At 46.2% G+C, this 22,658-nt stretch overlaps 2 protein-coding genes across 5 annotated transcripts in view; both read left to right on the forward strand.

Moving 5' to 3' along the window:
* Positions 1–4,523, forward strand: part of tbc1d2b (TBC1 domain family, member 2B) — a 129,937-nt gene extending 125,414 nt beyond the window's left edge. For both annotated transcript variants that reach the window (XM_069902875.1, XM_069902871.1), the window contains one exon: positions 3,998–4,523. In XM_069902875.1, the coding sequence (XP_069758976.1) occupies positions 3,998–4,139 (142 nt within the window). In that variant the 3' untranslated portion in view covers positions 4,140–4,523. The remainder of the gene's footprint in view (positions 1–3,997) is intronic.
* A 2,148-nt stretch (positions 4,524–6,671) lies between these two features.
* The window catches only part of LOC138745647 (death-associated protein kinase 2-like), a 139,784-nt gene continuing 123,797 nt past the window's right edge, over positions 6,672–22,658 (forward strand). For 2 of the 3 annotated variants that reach the window (XM_069902880.1, XM_069902881.1), the window contains exons 1-2: positions 6,672–6,885; positions 21,970–22,117. In XM_069902880.1, the coding sequence (XP_069758981.1) occupies positions 22,041–22,117 (77 nt within the window). In that variant the 5' untranslated portion in view covers positions 6,672–6,885; positions 21,970–22,040. The remainder of the gene's footprint in view (positions 6,886–21,969; positions 22,118–22,658) is intronic. The other variant, XM_069902882.1, reaches the window with a different exon arrangement.

Raw genomic sequence — 22,658 nt, forward strand, 5'->3', positions numbered from 1 at the left:
TATGAGTGGAAAGAAAAAGGTTCAGAACCCCTGGATGCGTTCTTTCACCAATTACCTGAACCCACCAAAACCCATCGAAATAGTTACCATTTCCTCATTGCATCCACGCATGCATTCAAATTCACACATCATGGTTTTCCCATCCCAACCACAAGTACAACCCAATGAAACAGTGTTCTCCGGTCCTTGGGGCAAAACGCACAGACATAACACACACACAGACAAACAATTCGAATGCAAACAAGTATTCACATACACAAATAAATAAATATTGTTCCATGAATATGAGAGTCTCGGAGGGTGAGTGGGAGCAGATCCTTTGGTCGTTCAGCGTTCCCACTGCCCTTGGGAAGAAGCTGATCCTCAGCCTGGTGGTGCCGGCTCTAATACTCCTGGATCTCTTCCCTGACGGGAGCAGGTGAAAGATGCTGTGTGTGGGGTGGAAGGGGTCCTCAGTGATTTTGAACACCCTCTTCAGACAATGGTAAATCACGTCGATGGGGAAGGGGAGGGGGAGACTCTAGTGATCCTCTCTGCCGCCCTGTGGATTGACCTCCGATCCATTTCTCTGCAACTCTGTGATTCAGCTGGCCACGAAGTGCGGACGCTGTTGCCCCTTCCTGACCAGTGAGGAAGTGTTGAGTGTCCACGATAGGACACAAGTTAAGTGAACTGCAAGGAACTTGGGGCTCTCCACTACAGAGTTGTTGATGTGTAGTGGAGGGCCTTGGTCATTCTATTCACCTCTCTCAAGCCTCCACATCCTCCCGAAACTGCCTAGAATTGGATACTGTAATGCCCTAGATCCAAGCCTCTAATTACTGCTTTTTAAAAATCCTGTCCTGGACAGTCTGCGCACATATCCACGCAGTTCGCTGTTCCCGCATCCACTTGGAAAAGCCCCATTTGGGTGATACTGCCGTGCCTTGATCTTCATACCAAAATAGACCTCCCTCATTCTGTGTTAAATGTCATCTTCCGAGCCCGTCCCTCTCCTCCTCACCGCTTTGCGTCATCTCCGAAGACGGACGCCGCTATACCACATCAAAAGTAGGAACCTCTCTTTCACCCCCCCCACCCTCACTCTACCCACCCCAATCCCTTTCACTTGCTCCAAAGCCCCATCCTCGGCTTCCCGTTCCTTCGCTAACCTTGCCTTATGTTGCAGCTTCTCCTTTTATTCCACTTTGCTGAGAATTCTGCATTGAAAATGTTTGAAAACATTATTAACTAAATGGGGGTTTTTTTACCCACTCTTCCTTTGGTGTTACATGTCCTGGATTATTAACATTTTCTGGCACTGAGTTTAGTGATTTGTCTATTTTTTAACATTACACTTGGATTGAAAGATGAAAGCCTTTGGATTCCTTTAATTTCCTTTGGTGAATGATACATAAATCCCTGGTGACCAGTTCACCAATATTACAACTGCCTTCTCTTTTAGTGTGACTTTCCATGTAACAATGGAAGAGAGACCAATATGTTAGAGTGGAACAATCGGAGCCAGGGTTAAACTCCTTTACAGTACCATCATTCAGGACCGGGGTTCAAATCCAGCATTGCCTGTAAGGAGTTTGTACGTTCTTCCCGTGTCTGCGTGCGTTTCCTCCCGCTGTTTGAAACGTACCAGGCTGGTCGACACCGGTGGGGTGGGAGGGCATTCGCAGCACGGCCCCTCCTTGCGAGGGGCTGTGCTCATGTACGCTGGTGGCCATCGCTCGCCTTCAGACCTGCCCCCGCCTGCCGAGCACGACTAGCAACTCTCCCACACATGAAGAAATCTCCACCGCGAGTGCCTGGTAGATTTACTGGATGTCGTAAATTACACCTGTGTAAGTAGGTGACAGGGGAGTTGGAAGGAGGTCAGTGGGGCTTTCATCCCTAACGTCGAAGTACTCGAGATGGCAGAGGTCGACAGCATCGAGTCCACGCTGCTGAAGATCCAGCTCCGCTGGGTGGGTCACGTCTCCAGAATGGAGGACCATCGAGCCTGCAGCTGACGTGGACTTTTACCCCCTCCATAAATCTTCGTCCGCGAAGCCAAGCCAAAGAGAAGAAAAGAAGAAGTGGGGAACCAGACTCTGAGAACCAGCATTATTTCACGTGGTAAGAATTAATTGATTCCTGCGTTTTCCCCTTCTGACGTGGGACTAATTTTGACAAATAGTTCCCTATTTCCCCTCCCACTTTTAAAAAAGACAACCGTGGAGTCACATTCCTATCCGTGGAGATCATGACTGTATCTATGGAAGTTGGTCACAAGTACATCCCCATGGCCACCCTTTTCAAAACCTCATCTGGTCCTATGATTTCTCCTCTGTGGAGGGGAAAAAAATCTGCACATTTCCTTGTTCTCACATATATTTTCTGTAAGTGTGGCGCGCTGCGGTAGCAACAAGCAAGCACAAAACTCAAAAGACTATACAACAGGCTTTATTCAGGCAAAAGTCTGAACACCAGTTCACGCTATGGTGGCTCCCGTGTGACTGGTTCAGGAGGGGCCAGCTCAGGTCGATATTCGGGTTGGCTGATTGACAGCTGGCCAGGTGGAGTCAACCCCCCTAGGTGGTGTTCCTGCAGGTCCAGAGATCGCCCCCTGCATTCGGCTGGTGGTGAGGGACCAATTTTGTTTTGATAACCTTACATATCTTACAAAGAACCCGATCGTCTTTTTTTTAATTACGCTGTAACGCCTTTGAAATCTGAAGCTTGCCCGTTCGTTTTCCCTTCCATCTCGTGGTATCTGCAACACCCAAACCTGCTGGAGAAACTCAGCAGGTCACGGAGCATCAATAGGAAATGAAAGGTCATCCACGTTTCGGGCTCGAGCCCTTCAGGTCACCCTTCTTGTGCTGAGTTTCTCCTGCATTTTTGGGTTCAATCCCAGCATCTCCAGACTTTCTCCAGTTCTGTTATCGTGCCATTCAATACCTTCATGTGCTTAATTTCCCAACAAAACTTGAAAATATTCCAGCAACCCCTGAGATGGAGAATTCCCTAGTCTTGGTACACCCTGGAGGAAGAAATCACAATACAAGCAGCATTTTCGGCTGCTACGTCAGAGGGTCGGAGAGGGCTTATAACCACCCGGCCACTGCCAGCACCCCTCCCCTGAGCAAGTTTACGACTATCGGCCTATGCCCCCACTTGATTACCCTAATGCCCTCCTCTAACACTCGTTCTGGCGTGGATGGGATTTTTTTTTTGTGCTGCAAGTTCTGTATTTAAATTCTTCAAATACATTTCAACATCGGTTCCCAATTCATGCCTCAAATAGATCATTAATGTTTTATTTGCCCTGTAACAGATAATCCATTCTCTGATCCTCCATCCTGATCCCCCTAAAATCCTCTGTGCGTGAGATTTTGTCCTCCGCTATATTACTGTTAAATCTAATCTGCAATTTCTAGTGTGTCCAGGAATGGTAAAATCTTACAAATGATGGAAGAATAATTTACAGGGAAATTATTGGAAGGGAGGAAGTCCACCTTGAATTAACTCTGAAAGAGGCTGTAAGGCCCAAGAAGGGGTGGCCACACTGCGGTCCCCAGGCCACTGCCCATTTTTAAGTGGCCCGGGGTGAATTTCAAAAACTAATTGGAATCTGGTCCATTCGAACATCATGATAAATTGCACTTTATGGACGCGGCACTTCTTAGTTTCAACAGGAGATGTCACTGCCATTTTGAACAGCGGCTAGGCTGTTACTTATCTATGGAAACATTTCCCTCGGTTTTAAAAATATCTCAGTTGATTAAACACGGTGGAACCGAAAAGACGGAAAATAGCGAAGGAGTGCCGAAAATTTCAGGTACGGTGGGGAAATGAACAATTTTTCACAGAACTATGGGGAAGTGTTTGAGTTGCAAGGAATCTGTTAACTTTAATAGCCTATCTACAGATTTGCACATTGCATCTGTAATGGAAGATTTAAACCGTGTTTTTTACCTTTGCAACCTTTGCTTCTGCAAGGCTGAGAACCTGTTTGTTTTTTTAGAATCAGCGGACATAAACTAAATTCCACCGAGGGGCCAGAGATGCTGTTATCTGAAGAAAGGACATCTGTGTACCAAGAACATTTAATCTTCCTGCTTATTTTGGTCACAGACTGTCGGAGGCCTAGCCTTGATGCAAAATAAACCATTGTATTCAAAGTGATAAGCTGAAAATTATGTTATTCGATAGAAGCCTAGGCATGCTAGGTTGCTCGCTTATCTTTCTTACTGTGCTGGGTAAGCAGTTTTTGGGTAATATAAGCCATGGTCCCGCTGCTGAAGTTTGAGACTCTCCGAGAGGTGGCAACATCTCTCAGCAAGAAGAAGAACTTCTAGAGTTCAGCCAACGTCCCGGTCAGGGGAGGTGGAGAAGCTGCAACTGGCGCCCCAACAACCTACTGTGCAGTCATTGCCTCGCTTCAGCAGTTGGGACCAGTCCAGGCGTTGATAAGTATAATTGGGAAGGGCTTGCATATTGTAGTTTGAAATCAGCTTTTGAATTTGTAATAAACATTTGTATAAACTGAACTGCTCTCGGTGTGGGTGTCTATTTTCTTTCGGTAGCTCAAACACCGTGACCAATCTAAAACGAACAAAGTGAGAGGTACGTTTACTCATGACAGCATCTTAAGGTGGACACTTGGGCCACGAACCATCTGTACTGAGAGCTGTGGAGACGGCCTTGTCCCTTTCGTTATATTTTCTCCTGTTCTTATTTTGCACCCAGATTTTTATGTTCCACTGCTTTTTGAATTTTTAAAGATTTTTATTGTACTTATTCAAATTTAAGAGCAGCAGATACAGAAATGCCTACTGTTATATGTGAGCTCATCAATAAACTATGAATTTTCGATGGCACAAGGTTTTCTGTGTAAAAACACCGCATTTCTTGCAGTGTAACTGGTTGAAAATTGCCGGGCTTAATATTGTTTGGCCCGTGGCTCCTTGTATATTTTTGTGTGCGGCCCACAGCCAATAAAGTTTGGACACCACTGCCTTAAGGAAATTTGAGATGAAAAGCAGAGTGCTGAAAAAGTGCGGCAACATTGATTTGCCAAGGGCAAGTTTGACTTATTTGATTGGGTTTGGGCAGTACAGATGAATACTGGTCAAGCTGTCTCTCATCAACCCATCCCAAGTCATTTTAGAACATTTGAAAACCTGGAAAATCTGACGGGTTAACACCAACCCCCTCTTTTATTGCTTCAGTTCGTGTACCTATTAAATTTAAACATCCCGCACGTTTACAGGCCATTTCAGCCCATGAGACCATGCTGCCCATTAACCTACACCCCCTGTACGTTTTGAACGGTGGGAGGAAACCGGAGCCCCCGGGGAAATCCCATGCAGACATGGGGAGAACGCGCAAACTCCTTACAGCGTGGGATTCGAAGCCCAGTCCCGATCGCTGGTGCTATCAAGGCGTTGCACTAACCGCTAAGCACTGAGCTAACTATGCTCAGAGCATTGAACTAACTGCTAACCGCTACGCTAATCGTTACACAAACCATGCTGCCCCCATTTGTACCTACTACAAAATTTGTATTTCACGTACATATACATATTATGAAATGCACCATCCCTGGAGACTTTGCCTATGGCTCATGATGTTCAAAACAGACAACAGGTCGGGCAGCATTCAGGGAGAAAGGATCAGAGTCTACTCTGCCAACCCTCCGAGGAAGCGGAAACCTTACTGGGCACTCCGGATTCGGGCCCATTGCACCATGATTTACCTGGTTAATCGGCAACCCGGCATTTTAAGGGGGGGGGGGGAGGGTCCCGCCTCCAGCGGTGACAAGGCAAGAGCAGGTTGCGCTTTCATACCACCAGAAGGCATTTAGAGAGTTAACTCAGCCGGGCTCTGATACCGAGTGCCAGAGCCAGGTTGAATTGAACCCGCCCTGCTAGGTTGGGACGCTCCACACCAGGAATGGCCCAATGACATGGAATCAGCGGTGCGAATTGGACCGAATCCTTCAGTTTATTGTTCGAGATTGATAACCCCGACCACCCCAAGGTTCTTCCCCCCCCCCGACCCGACCACACCACCCCAAGGTTCCTTTCCCCCCCAACCCGACCACCCCAAGGTTCCTTCCCCCCCCCGACCCATCCACCCCAAGGTTCCTTCCCCCCCCACCCGACCACCCCAAGGTTCCTTCCCCCCACCCCAAGGTTACTTCCCCCCCACCCCAAGGTTACTTCCCCCCCACCCCAAGGTTACTTCCCCCCCACCCGACCACCCCAAGGTTCTTCCCCCCTCCCCCGACCCGACCACCCCCCTTCCCCCCCCCCCCGACCTGACCACCCCAAGGTTCTTCCCCCCTCCCCCGACCCGACCACACCACCCCAAGGTTACTTCCCCCCCACCCGACCACCCCAAGGTTCCTTCCCCCCCTCCCAATCGACCCGACCACCCCACTTCCCCCCCCCCCGACCTGACCACCCCAAGGTTCTTCCCCCTCCCCAAACCCGACCACACCACCCCAAGGTTCCTTCCCCCCCCCACCGACCCCCACCGACCCGCGGGCGGAAAGACGATGGCAAACTTTCACCGAAGCGGCTGAAAGCCCCAACAAGCCGAGCAGCGTCTGCGGGGAGAGGACGAGCGGCCACTTGTTGCCATTTCACCCGCGACATTGTAGCGAGCGGAGAGGCCACGCCCCCCTTTCACGTGCGGGGCGGGGCGGCCGCAACTTATACGCGGACGGGATGGGAGCGACCCGCAGTTGTATCTGGCGGCGGTCGAGTCTGTTCCTCTCGTTCCCCGCGGCGGGGTCAGGCCAATGGGTTAAACCGTCTTCCCGCCGCCTCCACTCTTCGCCCGCGAAACTGTTGGGAACTGTACAGCGATAGAACTGGAGACAGGGAGCCCCGCAGTGCCTCCGAGGTATTGCCTTTCTCTCTGACTTGGATGGACTGTCAGCTCACTAGGAATATCAGACATGTCATTTTAAATGGTTTAAATCGGAAATAAGTGATGGCAGGGGTTAAAATGCTATTCATTAAGGCTGGAGACGGATTTTGACCTGTCCGGTTGCATTTTATGCCTTAAACTGGTGGTGTTTTCTGCTTCGAGCCACACGTTGCAATCCCAGGGCAGTGTCTGTCCTGGGGTCAATGGTCCTGGGGCCAATGAGCCTGGGCTCATCTCCACTGGTGTGGTCAGTTTCCTGAAATCATGGCAGAAAGTGAGGGCTGTTTTCCTAGTTGGCTTGAATCTCCCATGCAATTTGTTTTTTTTCTGTATATTTTATTTATTAAAGATAAAGTATACAGGCATGTGAAGAAGTACAGTTCCCTGATGCTGAATGACTCAAATCCCAAACCAACTGGGGTTCTGTAAACGTGGATTAGATAAGGCTACAACTAGGGAAGGTGATGGCAAAATATACAGGTGCCAAGCCCACTGCCCCTGCCTGGCTGTATCCTTGTGCAAGCTGGGGGAAGGGATGTGGGTGACGGATACTTGTACTATCGAGTAGACACGGCTTTCAAAAGCACTGCCTGTTGAGTCAAATGATCATTGTTTTATTATTTTCTTCTGAAGGAGAATCCATACTTAACCGAAAAGAATGCAATAGTTTTTTCACTACGTTTGTGGAAATGTTAAAATGAATATTCAGGAAAATATAGGTAACGTACAAAAATGTAGCGTGCAGTTATCTTTGGCGTGTACTAGAACGTGGAAGAGTGGAACCTTTTTAATGCACAGATCTTGTCTTGATTTTAAAGGTTAATGTAATGGTCAAAATGCAAATTATTGTCCCCGAGTGGGGGTGGGGGGGGAAGAAATAATTGCATTGGTTCTAAAATGATCTTCTCTCTTGTTCAGATCCACCCTCGTCTCTTTGTCATTTTCACACCTGGTTAGGGTAGTGGTCCCCTGGCAGCCCCACACTCCCAGAAACTCTGACTCACTGGAAACTCTATGCGACACCAGCCTGCATCAGGTCCTACTGACTTCTGATCTACCTCGCTTCTGTCCTTCTTGGTTTTTGGTCTCTGGACGTAGTGCCATTTGGTGGTGGAAGTTCCTTCCTCGATTTGGAACTTCCTCCAGCCCTGTGGTTTTGCGGAACTGTTTCTTCCTCAGACTTAACTATCGGTCTATTTCGACCCCCAGCTGCCCCACGTCCACTGGTCATGACTCCAGCTGCGGTGACCTCCTCGTCTGAAATTCTTTACATCGAAACCCCCACTTTCTTTCAAAAAGCCAAGATTTTGACGTTCCTTGAAAATATTTTCTCTTCTGGCTTGGCCCTCAGTAGATTCTACTTTGAGTTTGCTGGGTAAAATGCAAACTGAGTGATGCAAAGCTGTTTTTCAAGTTCAGAAACATTTGGACGCTTTTGTGTATCTAATGGAAGGTTAGAACCAGGGAAAGGGGCCTTGATGTCAATCCTGCTGTGGCTGAACTTTTATCACAATCCATGTTTATTGCTGTAAAAAGACAATGCTGGAGAATCTCAGCTGGTCATACAGTGCACTTTATATAATAAAGGTACATAACCAAGGTTTCGGGCTTGAGCCCATCATCAAAGTATAGAGCTCAACCCCGAAATATTACTTGATGAAGGGCATGAGCCTGAAATGTTGGTTATGTACTTTCGCTATATAACGGACACTGTTTGACCTGCTGTGAGTCTCTAACCCTTTTCACACTTGCATGAGGTCCCAGGAATTAATGGCCAATTGGCTGAAGGATCAAGTGTGGAAAGCAAAATCGTTGGAGCGCTGGCGTGAAAGGACGTCATCTCACGCTGGGTATAGATGGCCTCAACCCCCACCCCCCGCCCCGCCACTGCAGTCGCCGGCTTCTGCAATCAGCCAAGTGTGAAACTGAGAAGTACATTCGGACACTTCCGATTGAACCATCCTACCCCCGGGGACGGCTCCTTGTAAGTGCGAAAGCGGGCAGCGTCCTGGTTAAGAGTGAACAGCAAAAGCACCATTCCTAACTGGGTCACTGAGCAGCTGAGATACTGAGATGCAAGTTTAAAAAGGTCCACAGAGAGATTCACACAGAAATAGATCCTCCCCACCAACCCCCCCCCCCCCCAAGTGAGTCTGTACTAATCTTTGAGCACTCGCATTTACACTAATCTAACTAACCCATTTCATTTTCACTCTGTTTTCATCAACCTCTCCTCATCTCTGCCCCTCAGTGCTAAAGCAATTTAGAGAGGTCAATTATTCTAGCCTCCTGCACACTTTTGGGATATGGAGTCGACAGGGAGAATGTACCATCTCCGCATGGTCAATGTTGGAGGTCAGGATTGAACTGGGGGTGCTGGAGCAGACAGGAAATGGCTAGACAAGCTGCCATCTCTCAAGAAATTTAATTCCCTTAAAGCAGAAATTGATTTAGTCCTATTAAGACCCTCTCATTATAGGGCTGTAAAGTTGCTGTAGTACAGGTCCTTCAGCCACGATGTTGTGCTGACCTATGCAAGTCCACTCTGCCACAATCTAATATTTTCCCCCACCTCACTCCCATCACCCTCTAGTTTTCTAGCATCCATGTGCCAACCTAAGTCTATTGTACCACCATCACCCTCTAGCAATGCATTCTAGGTAACCCAGCATTCTCTGTGTGAGGTGGGGGTGGAGGGAAAACTTCTCTGACATCTCCCCTCTGCTCACCTTAAACAGATGGTACTTGCAACTGTTATCCCGGGGAGGTGGGGGGGGGGGAGTGTGGCTGCCCCTCGAAGCCCCTCGTAATCTTCTCTTTCCTGATGGCAGCAGCGAGAACAGAGCGCGTGCTGGGTGGTGCGGATCCTCAATGGTCGCTGCTATTCTCGATGGTGGTGAGGGTTTTGCCTGTGCTGTCCACTCCCTTTTGCAGGGATTTATGCTTGTGGGTCCCCACACCAGACTGGGATCCAGCTGGTCAGCACGCGTCTAGTGAAATTTGCCAGGGTTTCTGGCGTCGTACCAAACCTCTGCAAACTCCTGAGGAAGTAGAGGCGCTGACGTGCTTTCTTCATGGCACCAAAGATCCTCTGAGATAGTGACTCCCAAGAACTTCAATGTGTCTACACAGTACATTCCTCTTAAGCTACGCATAACGCTGGCGACTGCAGCGGCGGGGCAGGGTGGGGGGGTTGAGGCCATCTATCCCCAGCGTGAGATGACGTCCTTTCACACCAGCACTCTGACGATTTTGCTTTCCACACTTGATCCTCCTTCAGCCAATTGGCCATTAATTCCTGGGACCTCGTGCAAGTGTGAAAGGGGCTAGAGACACACAGCAGGTCAAACAGTGTCCGTTATATAGCGAAAGTACATAACCAACGTTTCAGGCTCAAGCCCTTCATCAAGTAATATTTCGGGGTTGAGCTCTATACCTCGATGATGGGCTCAAGCCCGAAACCTTGGTTATGTACCTTTATTATATAAAGTGCACTGTATGACCAGCTGAGATTCTCCAGCGTTGTCTTATTACAGCAATAAACATGGATTGTGATAAAAGTTCAGCCACAGCAGGATTGACATCAAGGCCCCTTTCCCTGGTTCTAACCTTCCATTAGATACACAAAAGCGTCCATATCTGATTAAGACTAGCAATTGGATCTGAAAACCACAGTGGCTTCTTTTGGACTTGACACCCTCTGAAACTTCTGTTGAAAATGCGTTGATCGTTGAATTTTAAAGCCTGGAAGATGCCCATTTGACTCTCAAGCCCACATTGCTTTTCGGCTGGAGCAACCTGACGAGTTCCCAGCGGACTCTGTAATTCTCATTCCCTTGGAGAGTGGCGGGTTAGAATTTTCCTTTCGCCGTGAGTCCTGGCATTGAGATCTATGTGTTTTTAAAGAGAAAGCTTTGAAAATATATAGGAGTAAAACACCAAAGTCTGCAGACTCCGTGAATGAACGCTGGAGAAACTCAGCAGGGCAAACTGTGCCCCTTGTGTAGCAGAGATAAAAGCCTCTTTCACGCTTTAAAACAGAACTTATTTAAAATACTGGAGCTCTGCTCCATGCTAGACATGTCAGGGCCTCCGAGCCATTGGAAGAGCTTTGGAGAGTGCCCAAGAGACTTCACTAATCGATTGTTGCTTACAGAAAGGAGACCATTGAAGGGCTTGTCAGAGCCGCATTCTGCCTGGAAGGGAACTTGCTGTTCTAAGAGGGTCATGTGGTTTTTGCAAGCAGAGAGAGTCAAACTCTGTGCGTGTGCTCCGCGCGTCTGTCTGTGACAGAGAGATCAGTTCTACAGTTATAGACAGTAAAAGCAACTGGGACTGGAACAGGACAAGCTGGCAAGCTTGTGGAAAGCCCCGTTTGGAAGACTGGTTGTGAGTACTTAGTTCAGCCTGGCCAAAGGTCTTAATGGTTCATGCAGGAGGAGAGGACTGGCTGTCTAATGTTTCACTTGAAATAGGAGAAACAAAAAGGAACTCTGTGGTGACCTGAAAGAAAGAGGTTATCATCTGGAGAACCCTGAAGGGGCAAGTTTTGTCAGCAAAGACACTGGAGAGGCTGGTGGAAGTACATCAGTTGTGGGTCTCTCTCTGCAAACTGACAAGAACCTTCCTGAGTGGTAACCATTTACCTTTCAAGCACCAAAGCCTGGTGAACTTTATTAATGTTAAATTCTGTGCACAGTATAAGAATTGCCTGTAACCAGTGAACTTGGAGGAATGAGAAGTGAGATTGGACTGTGAAGCAAAGAACTTTACACACACGTGCACTTAGAATTAGAAGGGGGTTCAGTTAGGTTAGTTAAGTCAATAGTGAGAAGTTAAAGCGTGTTTCTGTTTTCATGTTTAAAGATCATTAAAAGCAACTTTTTGTTTATGTAATCATTTGTCATGGTGAATATCTATTGCTGCTGGGTTTTGGGGCCCTCTGGACTCGTAACAACGGCCTTGACCCCCTACTGCAACATCTCCCGACACCTGCGTGCAGATTAGCCTCGTGTGAAAATGAGAATTTCATTCTAGGACTGAAATTATGCAAGTTTTTGCATGAGTACAGGAACATGAAGGAAAGAAAAGATTAAAATGAAGGTATAAACTTTGCCAAGAGTAAGAGAGGAAAGTGCTAGGAATAAATACCAATAGCGGACAATTTTAAACTGCATGGGTGGTATCGTTATCGTGTACAATTTATAAAAGGCCATGGGGATAAAAGCGATAGCGGACTTGCCCCCCTAGAATTCTGTGTGGCAGAGAAACCCCTCCATGAGTGCTTTGTGCATGCAGTCATGTATACAGCCCTTTCTCTGCTGCATGGAAATCTAGTCTCTGCAGTGAACTGGGTGTTGTACCTTGAACTGTTTTTGCTTTTTTTTAAAAAAAACTTAATTGGAAACCAAGCTTTCAGGGTGAGAAACGTAATCCTGAAGGATATTCGGCCCTGTTGGAGAGATTGCTCTAAACCATAGGACCATAGAATGCTACTTCCCAGAAAACTGGCCACTTGGCCCTTCTAGTCTGTGCTGTCCATCATTTTGCTAGTCCCATTGACCTGTTTCCATTCCATAACCCTTCCCATCCATGCACCTTTCCAATAGTCTTAAAACACAAGATTCACCATGTCAGATGGCAGCTGATCCCACACTCCCACCACTCTTTGAGTGAAGAACTTTCCCCTAATGTTCCCCCTAAACCTTTTCCCCCTTCAGTTTAAAACTATGACTCCTTGTATTTCTCTCCCCCAGTCTAAATGGAAAAAGCCTATTTGTATCCACTCTGTCTGTGCGTCTCAAAATCTTGTAGACCTTGATCAAATTTCCCCTCATTCTTCTTCACTCCAAGGAATAAAATCCCAACCTGTTTAATCTTTCCCTGTAACTCAACTCCTGAAGACCCAGCAACATCCTAGTAAATCTTCTCTGCACTCTTTCAATCTTACTGATATCCTTCCTGTAGTTCAGTGTCCAAAACTGCACACAATACTCCAAATTTGGCCTCACCAATGTCTGAAACAACTTCAACATAACATCCCAACTCCTGTACTTTGATCTCTAAAGGCTAAGATGCCAAAAACTTTCTTTACAACCCTGCCCACTTGTGACACCAGCTTCAGCGAACAACTCCGCTGTATTCCCGGATCTCTCTGCCCTGCCACACTCCTCAGGGCCCGACCATTTACTATGTGCGTCTTACCTTGGTTTGCCCTTCCAAAATGCAACACCTCACACTTGTCTGCATTAAACTCCATCTTCTGTGTTTTTTGGTCCATTCTCCCAGTTGGTCCAGATCCCTCTGCAAACTTTGAAACTTGCTCGCTGTCTACAGCATCTCCTACCTTTGTGGCATCAGCAAACTTGCTGATCCAATTCACCACACTATCATCCAGATCAAACAACAATGGTCCCAACACGGATCCCTGAGGCACACCACTCATCACAAGCCTCCAGTCTGAGAAGCAACCATCCACTACCACCCTCTGCCTTCTCCCACACAGCCAATTACAAATCCAGTTTACAACCTCTCCTAATGTCCTAACCTTCTGAACTAACCTCCTATGTGAGACCTTGTCAAAGGCTTTAACATCCACCGCCCTTCTCTTCCAACCTCCTTGGAAAACTCTACAAGATTCGTTAAGCACGACCTACCACACACAAAGCCTTGCAGACTATCTTTAATCAGCCCATGACTATCCAAATACCTATACATCCGATCTCTCAGAACTCCTTCCAATAGTTTACCTACTACTGACGTCAGGCTCTCTGGCCTATTTATTTATAACCACCAACTAGTTTATTTCTGGAACCTTTTTAAATAACTGGACCACATGAGCTACAATCTTCTGGCACCTCACCAGTGGCCAAGAACCTCATTAGTTCCTTGTTGTCTATATTGCTATACACCTCTCTCTTCTTGACCAGATTGCCAATATCCCTTGAAAACCAGGGTTCCCTATGCCGGGTAACTTTGCCTTTAATCCAAACAGAAAAATTCAAACACCGTGCTCTCAAGATTTCACCCTTGAAGACCAACCTCTTACCCTATCGCACATAAAACAACACATTCCAATCCACTCTTCCTAGATCCTTTTTCATTTCCACAACATTCTCCAATTTAAAATCTCAACATGAGGACCAGACTCCTTCAATAACTTGAAGCTAATTACATTATAGTCACTGGACCCAAAATGTTCACCTACGCATACATCTGTCTCCTGACCTGTCTGGTTCCCTAATAGGAGATTAAGTACTGCCTCCTCTCTTGTTGGTACCTCTATATATTGTTTAGAAAACGTTCCTGAACACATCACAAACTCATCCAGCCCTATTACAGTATGGGAGTCCCAGTCAATATTTGGGAAGTTAAAATCTCCTACTCTCACAACGCTCTGCATCTTGCGTCGGCCTGCTGTCTCTCTACAGTTTTGCTCCTCCCATTCTCTGACTATTGGGTGGTCCCTAATACAACCCTATCAGTCTAGTCACACCTTTCCCATTCCTCAACTCCACCCATGTGGCCTCTGTAGACAAGTCCTCTTTGGCTCTCCTGACTTTGCACAACTGTGGTATTTTCCCTGACCAGCAATGCCACTCCTCCCCCTTTCATCCCTCCCCCTCTATCTTGTCTGGAACCCCGGATCATTGAGCTGCCAGTCCTGCCCATCCCACCACGAAGTCTCACTCATAGCAACAATGTCCTAATCCCACGTGTTAATCCATGCTCTAAGATCGCCAGCCTTTCTAACAATATTCCTTGCATTAAAATAAATACACCTGAGAAACTTTCTGTCATGTACAACCTTTGATTTCTGTCCTCGCACGACCTTTATCCTCCCCCTTTCCCCCCCCCCCCCCCCCCCCACTTCTCTCTAACTGCTCGAACATTCTTCCCTTGCGAATCTAGTTTAAACCCATCAGGACCAGACTAACAAACCTACCTATAAGGATATTAATTCCCTTCCAGTTCAGATGCAATCCGTCCCGTTGGTACAGATCCCACCTTCCCTGGAACAGAGCCTGGTGATCTAGACACCTGAAGCCTTCCCTCCTACACCACGTCTCCAGCCACGTGATATCCTCCTATTCCTAATCTCTCCAGCATGTGGCATGAGAAGCAACCCTGAGATCACTACCCTGGAGATTGTCGTCTTCAACCTAGCGCCTAACTCCCTGAACTCTCCCCACCCTTCCTACCTATATCATTGGACCCTTCATCTGGCTGATCACCTTCCCACCTAAGAAAGTTGTGAACTCTATCTGAGATATCATGTACCCTGGCACCAGCGAGACAACATACCATCCGGGATTCACGATCTCCTCCACAAAACCTTTCTAACTGTGGGATCCCCATCACGAGGCCTTTTCACTCCACTGGCCGAGCGGTTACCCTACTGGGACCCGGTGAAATTCCTGGAAATGCAGAACCTCCCAGGCTTTTCACACCGTGGTCCAAATTCCCAGGAATTTTTCTCTCCCCAATAATTTAGAGGGGTCCTGCCCCCCTCCCCAACCAATGATGCGTTGCACACTCACAGGACTAAGAAAGTTAAACCCCTCCGTTCATTGGTCACCCGCTCACTCACTCCCTCCTTCCCCCTGGCTGCCTGTCAGTCTGTCACCCACCCCACCCATGCTTCGGCACATCACAACAGCAGAGCAGTTCCAGATGCATGGGGGATTATTGTTAGCAAAGGTGGCCATTCATCCCACATTGTGCTGCTGTCACGTCGTGTTGAAGCACCCCACTGTTGTCAGGAGGTATGAATCTTTTAATTTTAATCGCCTATGTGACGCAGCCCGCAAGCGCTAATGTCATGAGGCTTCCCCTGCGCAGCCATTTACCTTTTCACAGCGCAGGGAGAGGGTGGTCAGGGAAAATTACCCGGGTCCGTGGCACTACCTACGAGGTAGAACCACGGAACTGTTTAAAATTCCCAGGTCGACCCTTTCGCACTGCAGGTCCACGAGAGGGTTCCTTGGGGAAAATTTCCTGAGAATCTTCATTTTACACTGTGGTGTGAAAAGCCCCCCCCACAGCCTTTCTGCCCACAGCCCGCCCTTTTTTCCCCCTTAGCCACAACACCGTGCTAGTGCCATTCCCCCTCGGCAGTGTCCAAAATGGTATACTTGGAATGTTTTGAATATATTTTATTCGTCAATAGTCAAAGATTGGGACCTGGAGTTTTCTGGCACGCTGATGAAGGTGTCCAAAAATAATGAGGCTCTTTTAATTGACCGCTGGCTGGATCTCCCCACAAAACTGACCTCAAATGCGTCATCAGTGGCCCTGTCACTGTTGATACAACTCACGCACACACACTTTCAAGGTAGAGAACTTAACACAGACTGAGATCTTAATCTTGTTTAATGTCCAACTATAATCGTTGAAAGTTCATTTGTGAAAATTTATGCTCTGAATTTTAAATATTTGTGCGTTTTTAAAACATCTGATGTATCAGTGATTTTATTATAACGTATATTTAACCAACAAAGCAAACCCTGCTCATGTGGGCATTGGTGGATTTGTCGCACTGACAGTGACGACGTTCTGTCATAACAAACTCCTCTTTCTCATTCAGACATAGAATTGCTGGAGAAACTCAGCCTCTTTCATCCTTCACCCCCGTCCGATGAAGGCCCAGAGAGAGGCCTAGCCCCTTAAAATTAGGTGCAAGTAAAACACCAAAGTCTGCAAACATTGGCTGAGGTTAAAAGCACAAAATGCTGGAGAGGGTTCAGAAGATTTATGAGAATGGTCTCTGGAATGAAGGGACATTTGGCGTCCGTCGCTTGGACTGGACTCTTCTCGGTGTTCAAGAGATTGAGGTTGGGGAGGTGGGGGCTTCATAAAAGCATTCTAAGTGTTGAAAGGCCCGGACGAAGTAGATGTGGCATAATCGACAAAAGGGCACAACTTCAGGATTGAAGGGGTACCCATTTAAAACAGAAATGCGGGGGAACTTCGTTGAGCCAGGGTAGTGAACCTCTGGAATGTGGTACCACTGGCACGTGCGGAAGCCAGGTTGGTTCACAATTATTTTATTGCCGTGTTATAAAGCAGAAAATGTGATATGGTGCAAAATTTCCTTTTGTTTACCATAAGGCAGACGAAGATTCGCTATTAGGAAATAGCTCAGTGCCCCGTCCACTCAGAAAGAGAAGCAAAAGAGAGTTTCCCCCCCCCCCACCCACTATGGTCACTAAGTGTCTGTGGATTCACATCCAGCGCTCCCACAGCCTTCAGCCCAACCTCTGACATGATCAGAAAGCTTTCAGTGCACTCTTGTGTCCTGGTTCTGATCCCTGCTTCCCCTTCAGCCAGTCTGCAACAGCTCACAGCCAGGTACGAGTCCCTCGACCGTGGTCGCCCATGGCCCGCATGGCTTCCTTACTCAAAATCACAAGCAGGCCGCCTCTGGTGCTCCTTTGGCCTCTGAGTCTCTCGCCATGGTGACTGTCCTGTGGGCCAGCTCCTGTGCTTCTCCACTTCACACGGGGGATTCGCTTCGCGGTCTGGTGCCCTGCACCAGTCCTCTGCTCCCCCGGAGTCTGCAACCCCTCAAGCCCAGACCCTCCAGTTGCAGAGTTTTAAAATAGCCCACCGACTGCTCCATTAATAGGCCGATTGAAGCCTGTACGGAGCCAGTGGCGGTTGGGATTGGTGGTTGGACTCCGCGGGTGAGTGTTGCATCTCTGTGGTTTCACACCAGCGGGAGCACAGCCATTAACAGCAGCTCAGGTAGCGTGGCCATTTTTATTGAGTCTGTTTTAAATTTAGACATGCAGCACAGTAACGAGCCATTTCAGCCCATGAGTCTGTTTTGCCCAAAATACACCCCACTAACATACACCACCAGAACATTTTGAACAGTGGGAGGAAACCGGAGGCCCCCCACCGCCACCAGTGGGGGAAACCCACGCAGACACGGGGAAAGCGTACAAACTTCTTACAGACAGCGAGGGATTCGAACCCCTGGTCCCAATTGCTGGCGCTGTAAGTGTGTTGCGCTAACCGTTACACCAACCATGATGCCCCCTATACCAGCCGTTTAAGGCAGAGATTGATGGGTATGTAAATAGTCAGGGTATCCAAAGTTGTGGTGCGAGTGGGGCTGTGCGGGGAAATGGATCAGCTCATGATGGAAAGGAAGGGCAGACTTACTGGACTGAATGGCCGACTTCTGCTCCAATAATCGCATGTCCTTATGAGCTTGCCTCCCAGTCCGTGGTGGGGACATGTTTTACAACTAGTCAAGGTGTTCCATTTGTGTGGCTGCCGGGATACAGGAGCATTGGAGGCGAATCCACGGATGCTCATTACTTCTTTCTCCAGCAGTGAGAGGCACTTCAGGCAATTTCTGCCTTACAGACGAAAGCAAATTCGTGTAATAGGACACTGTTTTGCTACATGACCATAAATCGAACCTTGTTTACGACTTGTAGCTTGTACGTGGTTTTTAAATCGAGGGAAGTTGCTTTGAACAAAGCATCCAGTCTCTGAGGTCTGCAGTACTGATGCTGGCAGTCCAGCCGAGTTTCTTCCTCCTGGGTTAATGCTGGAGTAATAACATTTTGTCACGAAGAGACGGGCAGATCCCTTTGTTGGAAATGGTCATTGCTTGGTGCTTGAGTGATAAGTGGGCAGAAGTGACTTCCTGAGAAGTACTGTAAACATTGGTAGGCACCACAACTCTCAACCTTTAACACGGAATAACGCTCCACTGAATTTAGCTGAAGCTGATGGACCTCGATCCTGCTCTGCGGAATTCTTGCACTGTGGTCTTAAGCTGTGCTTACTTGCGTCTCCAGACAGTTGAGAGTTTTGCCTTAGTCTTCATTGACTTTATTTGGGCTCCTTGGCATCACCCAAGTCCAAGCCCTACAAATTTTTTTCTGTTTTTTAAAAAAAAAGGGGGGTTGTGATTGACAACGTCAAGCTGAACACAAAGATCATTTCCGATTTGCTGAATCGCGTAGGACGTTGGAGAAACATTAAATAAACTTTTAATGAATTTAGCGTGTTTAATGACATAATGACACTGAGCCAAGCTCTCAGGCTGACAGCACATGTTGCACAACAAACATGAGGAGCCCAGGGTTTCCCACTTACCAAACGAAGTGAAGCTCACAGGTGTCCTTAAGAAGTGCGGGGCTTGTAGGTGAACTGGTTTATTTGTGTGGCGTGGGTCAGAGATCCTGTTAACATTCTGTACATCACAATTTAAAACCTAATTTAAACCAAATATGTACAAACCGAAAAACACTGAAAATACCCAGCATGTGTGGAATGAGAAGCACGCTTAATGTTTCAGGTCAAAGACATTGAACAATATTAGTTCTATCTAAGGACGTTGGTCCTGAATTACTAGTTCTGCTGAAGCTCTCCAGCATATTTTTTGTTTCATGTTTGTAAAATGCATGAGGGAATAGCCTTGGAGAGCATGCTTTTTTAAAAAAACATTTTGTTTTAATTTTGACACCCATCACGGTAGCAGGACATTTCAGCCCACAAGTCCGCACCGCTCAATTTACCCCTCATTATAACCTACACTCCGGTAAGTTTTTTTTAAAAGCTGGGTGGAAACTGGAGTCCCTGGGGAATACCCACACAGACACGGGGAGAAGGTACAAACTCCTTACAGACAGTGCGGGATTCGAACCCTGGCCCGGTCCCGATCGCTGGCGTTGTAAAGGCGTTGCGCTGACTGCCACGCCAACCGTGCCACTCAGGGGACAATTGATGTTCAGCGCCCATATTCAGAAATGAAGGTGGGGCAGAAACTATAAGAAAATGACCTTAATGCCACGGTTTAATAGAGTAAACTTTGAGAGGGTGAGGATATTCGAACCAGCCTCTCTAATAGTGTATAGAAGTTTCATCACCTCAAGGTGCAGTTGCACTAGAAACAGAAATGACTTAAAGGAAAGATTTTTTTTTCCGAAACTTTATTTATTAATTTTAATGTATGAAGAAAGTAAGTAATTCACGGACAGAAAAAATACAAAATAAAGTAATACAAGTACAAAGTAACATAGTTAATACAATACCAATCTCCCCCTAACAACTAAAAACTAAGACTTTTAAAAAAAAAACTCTTTTTAACCCCTAAACTCCCCACCCCCACGATAAAGAGTGAAGAATTAATACTATTAGTATAATTTTAAAAAAAATATATTAAAAAAAAAGATTTTTATATATATATAAAAAACAAAAAAATATTAATTATTAATCTAAAAATTTTTTATTATATAAGAATATATATGAAAAACAAAAACAAAAAGAACTTAAATGAAAAAACAACTAATAATTTAAAAAACTTAAAAAAAAGAAAAAAGAAAAAAAAGAAAACATATAGAAAAAATATATAATAATAAAAAAGTTTTTTTAAAAGAAAAAAAATGATTAATTCAAACTTATTTAAATTGTATATAATCAATAAATGGGGTCGACTTTAACTCGTAAAAAGACATCTTATCTTGTATAGAAAAAGATATTCTTTCCATAACCAAACAAAACTTCATCTCTGAATACCACCTATCTAAAGACAATACATTTCTATTCTTCCAAGTAATCGCTATACATTTCTTGGCCACTGCCAGCGCTAAGTAAATAAAAGAGATCTGGTAATTATCTAATTCTAAATCAATCAACGGTTGCATATTCCCTAATAAAAATATATCAGGGTCTAATACAATATGAAGATTATATAGATTATTAAATACAGATTGAATACCTTTCCAAAATTGTTGTAACCGATCACACAACCAAACAGCATTTTAAAAAAAAAGTACCAGAAACCTGATCACAACGAAAACAAAGATCTGACTTACTAAAACCAAATTTTTTTAATAAAGGAAAGATATTTGAACAGGAAAATGGATCAAATTGGATAAATCAGTTGAAAGGTTTCTCTGGCTAAAGCCTGGCATGTGGAGATAGGATAATGTTTCCATACTGCAGGTACTCTGAAATTACAAGCAAAATGAACCGTTTAAAAGTCCCTAATGTCACCTTGTTGTAGGAGACATTAAATCTCATTCATTAGCATGTGGGGCTTCATTAATTAGAACTGAGTTCAGGACACATGAGGTAGCATTTGCAGTTCTATGAATCTCTGGTGAGACCACACGTAGAGAATTGTGGTGCGCTGAGGTAACAGCAAGCACAAAATTCAAATGATTGTACCACAGGCTTTATTCGGGTAAAAATCTGAACACCAGTTCGGCGGCTCCTGTGTGACTGGCTCAGGAGGGGCCGGCTCAGGTCTATATTCGGGTCAGCTGATTGACAGCCGGCCTGGTGGAGTCAGCCCTGAGGTGGTCTTCCTGCTGGTACAGAGATCGCCCCCTGCAGTCGGCTGGTGGTCATTATCCCCACAAGTATTCAGTTCTGGGTCACCTCATTACAGGGAGGATGTGGAAGTTCAGAGGAGATTCACCAGGATGTTGCCTGGATTGGAAAATCTGTCTTGTGAGGCAAGGTTAGCAGAGCTGTGACTTTTCTCTTTGGTGCGAAGAGGGATGAAAGGTGTCTTAATGGATGTCTACAAGATTACAAGAGGCATAGATAAGGTAGACAGTTGACACTTTTTTCCCAGGGTGGGAAACACCAGGGAACACGAGTGCAAAGTGAAGGGAGGAAAGTTTAGGGGAGATATCAGGGGTAAGTTTTTTTTTAAACACAGAGTTGTGGATTGCTAGGGGTGGCGGTGAAAGGCTGGCCTTTAAGAGTTTCTTAGGCACATGAATGAAGGAAAAATAGGGGATTGTGAGGTAAGGAGGGTTTTGGTTTTTTTTTGGTAGGTATACATATAGGTCAGCATGACATTGTGGGCTGAAGGGCCTGTACTGAGCTGTCATGTTCTATGTCCCAATTTCCTAACATTTTGGTAATGAATTTTATGGAATTTGCACATTAATGGTTCAACTGAAATAATTTGTAAACTGCAGCTTGCCTCGCCACACAATTAAAATATTTTGCGCTTACCCCTCCACTCCCCTTTCCCACCAACTACAATGTTTTGATTTTTTTTAAATTATCATTTAATAGATCCCAGATGCTGTGCATTGAGAGTGGATGTTAAGGCCCTTGAATGATATGGTTTGTTGAACTGACAACGGATGAGGACATCCGGCATGGCTTCTTTTAAACAGCAGAACGTGGAGGAGTTTTATGAAATTGGAGAAGAGCTGGGAAGGTAGGAATGTGATGTTTAACATGGTGTATTTCTCGTTTCAAAGCTTAAATTAAAGCACGTGATGCTTATTGACATAAACTGTGTGTGACATCCACTGGGCAAACTACACCGGCTTTATTTTGTAGTTTGTCTACAGAACATTATTCTTTTTGTCATGTCCCTTAAAATTGCTTCCTTGTGGAGCTTGGAGACCACACAGCTTCTGTCCCTGAGTGCTGGCTCCTGTTGTGTGGCAAGCAGTCGTTTAATAAGCAAGAAACATGGTGGGGGGGGGGGGGGGGAGAGAGAATCTTACCCGGTCTAGCAACGCCAACAGCAGGTAAAGACATTTTTGGCCTGAGGCCTTCTTCCAGGTGCACGCAAAAAGCAGGCAAAGGTCTGAATTAAAGACTGGGGAGAGGGCAGGGGGTGGGAGGAATGGGAGGGGGAGGAGTTCAGACCAACAGGCAAAAGGTGTTAATTGGATGTTACCTCCTGTGGACGCTGTGAGACTGGCTGAGTTGGTCCAGCATTTTTGTGTGTTTTTACTACGATTGCAGAA

This window comes from Narcine bancroftii, chromosome 11, assembly GCF_036971445.1.
Source record: "Narcine bancroftii isolate sNarBan1 chromosome 11, sNarBan1.hap1, whole genome shotgun sequence".
Taxonomy (NCBI): Eukaryota; Metazoa; Chordata; class Chondrichthyes; order Torpediniformes; family Narcinidae; genus Narcine; species Narcine bancroftii.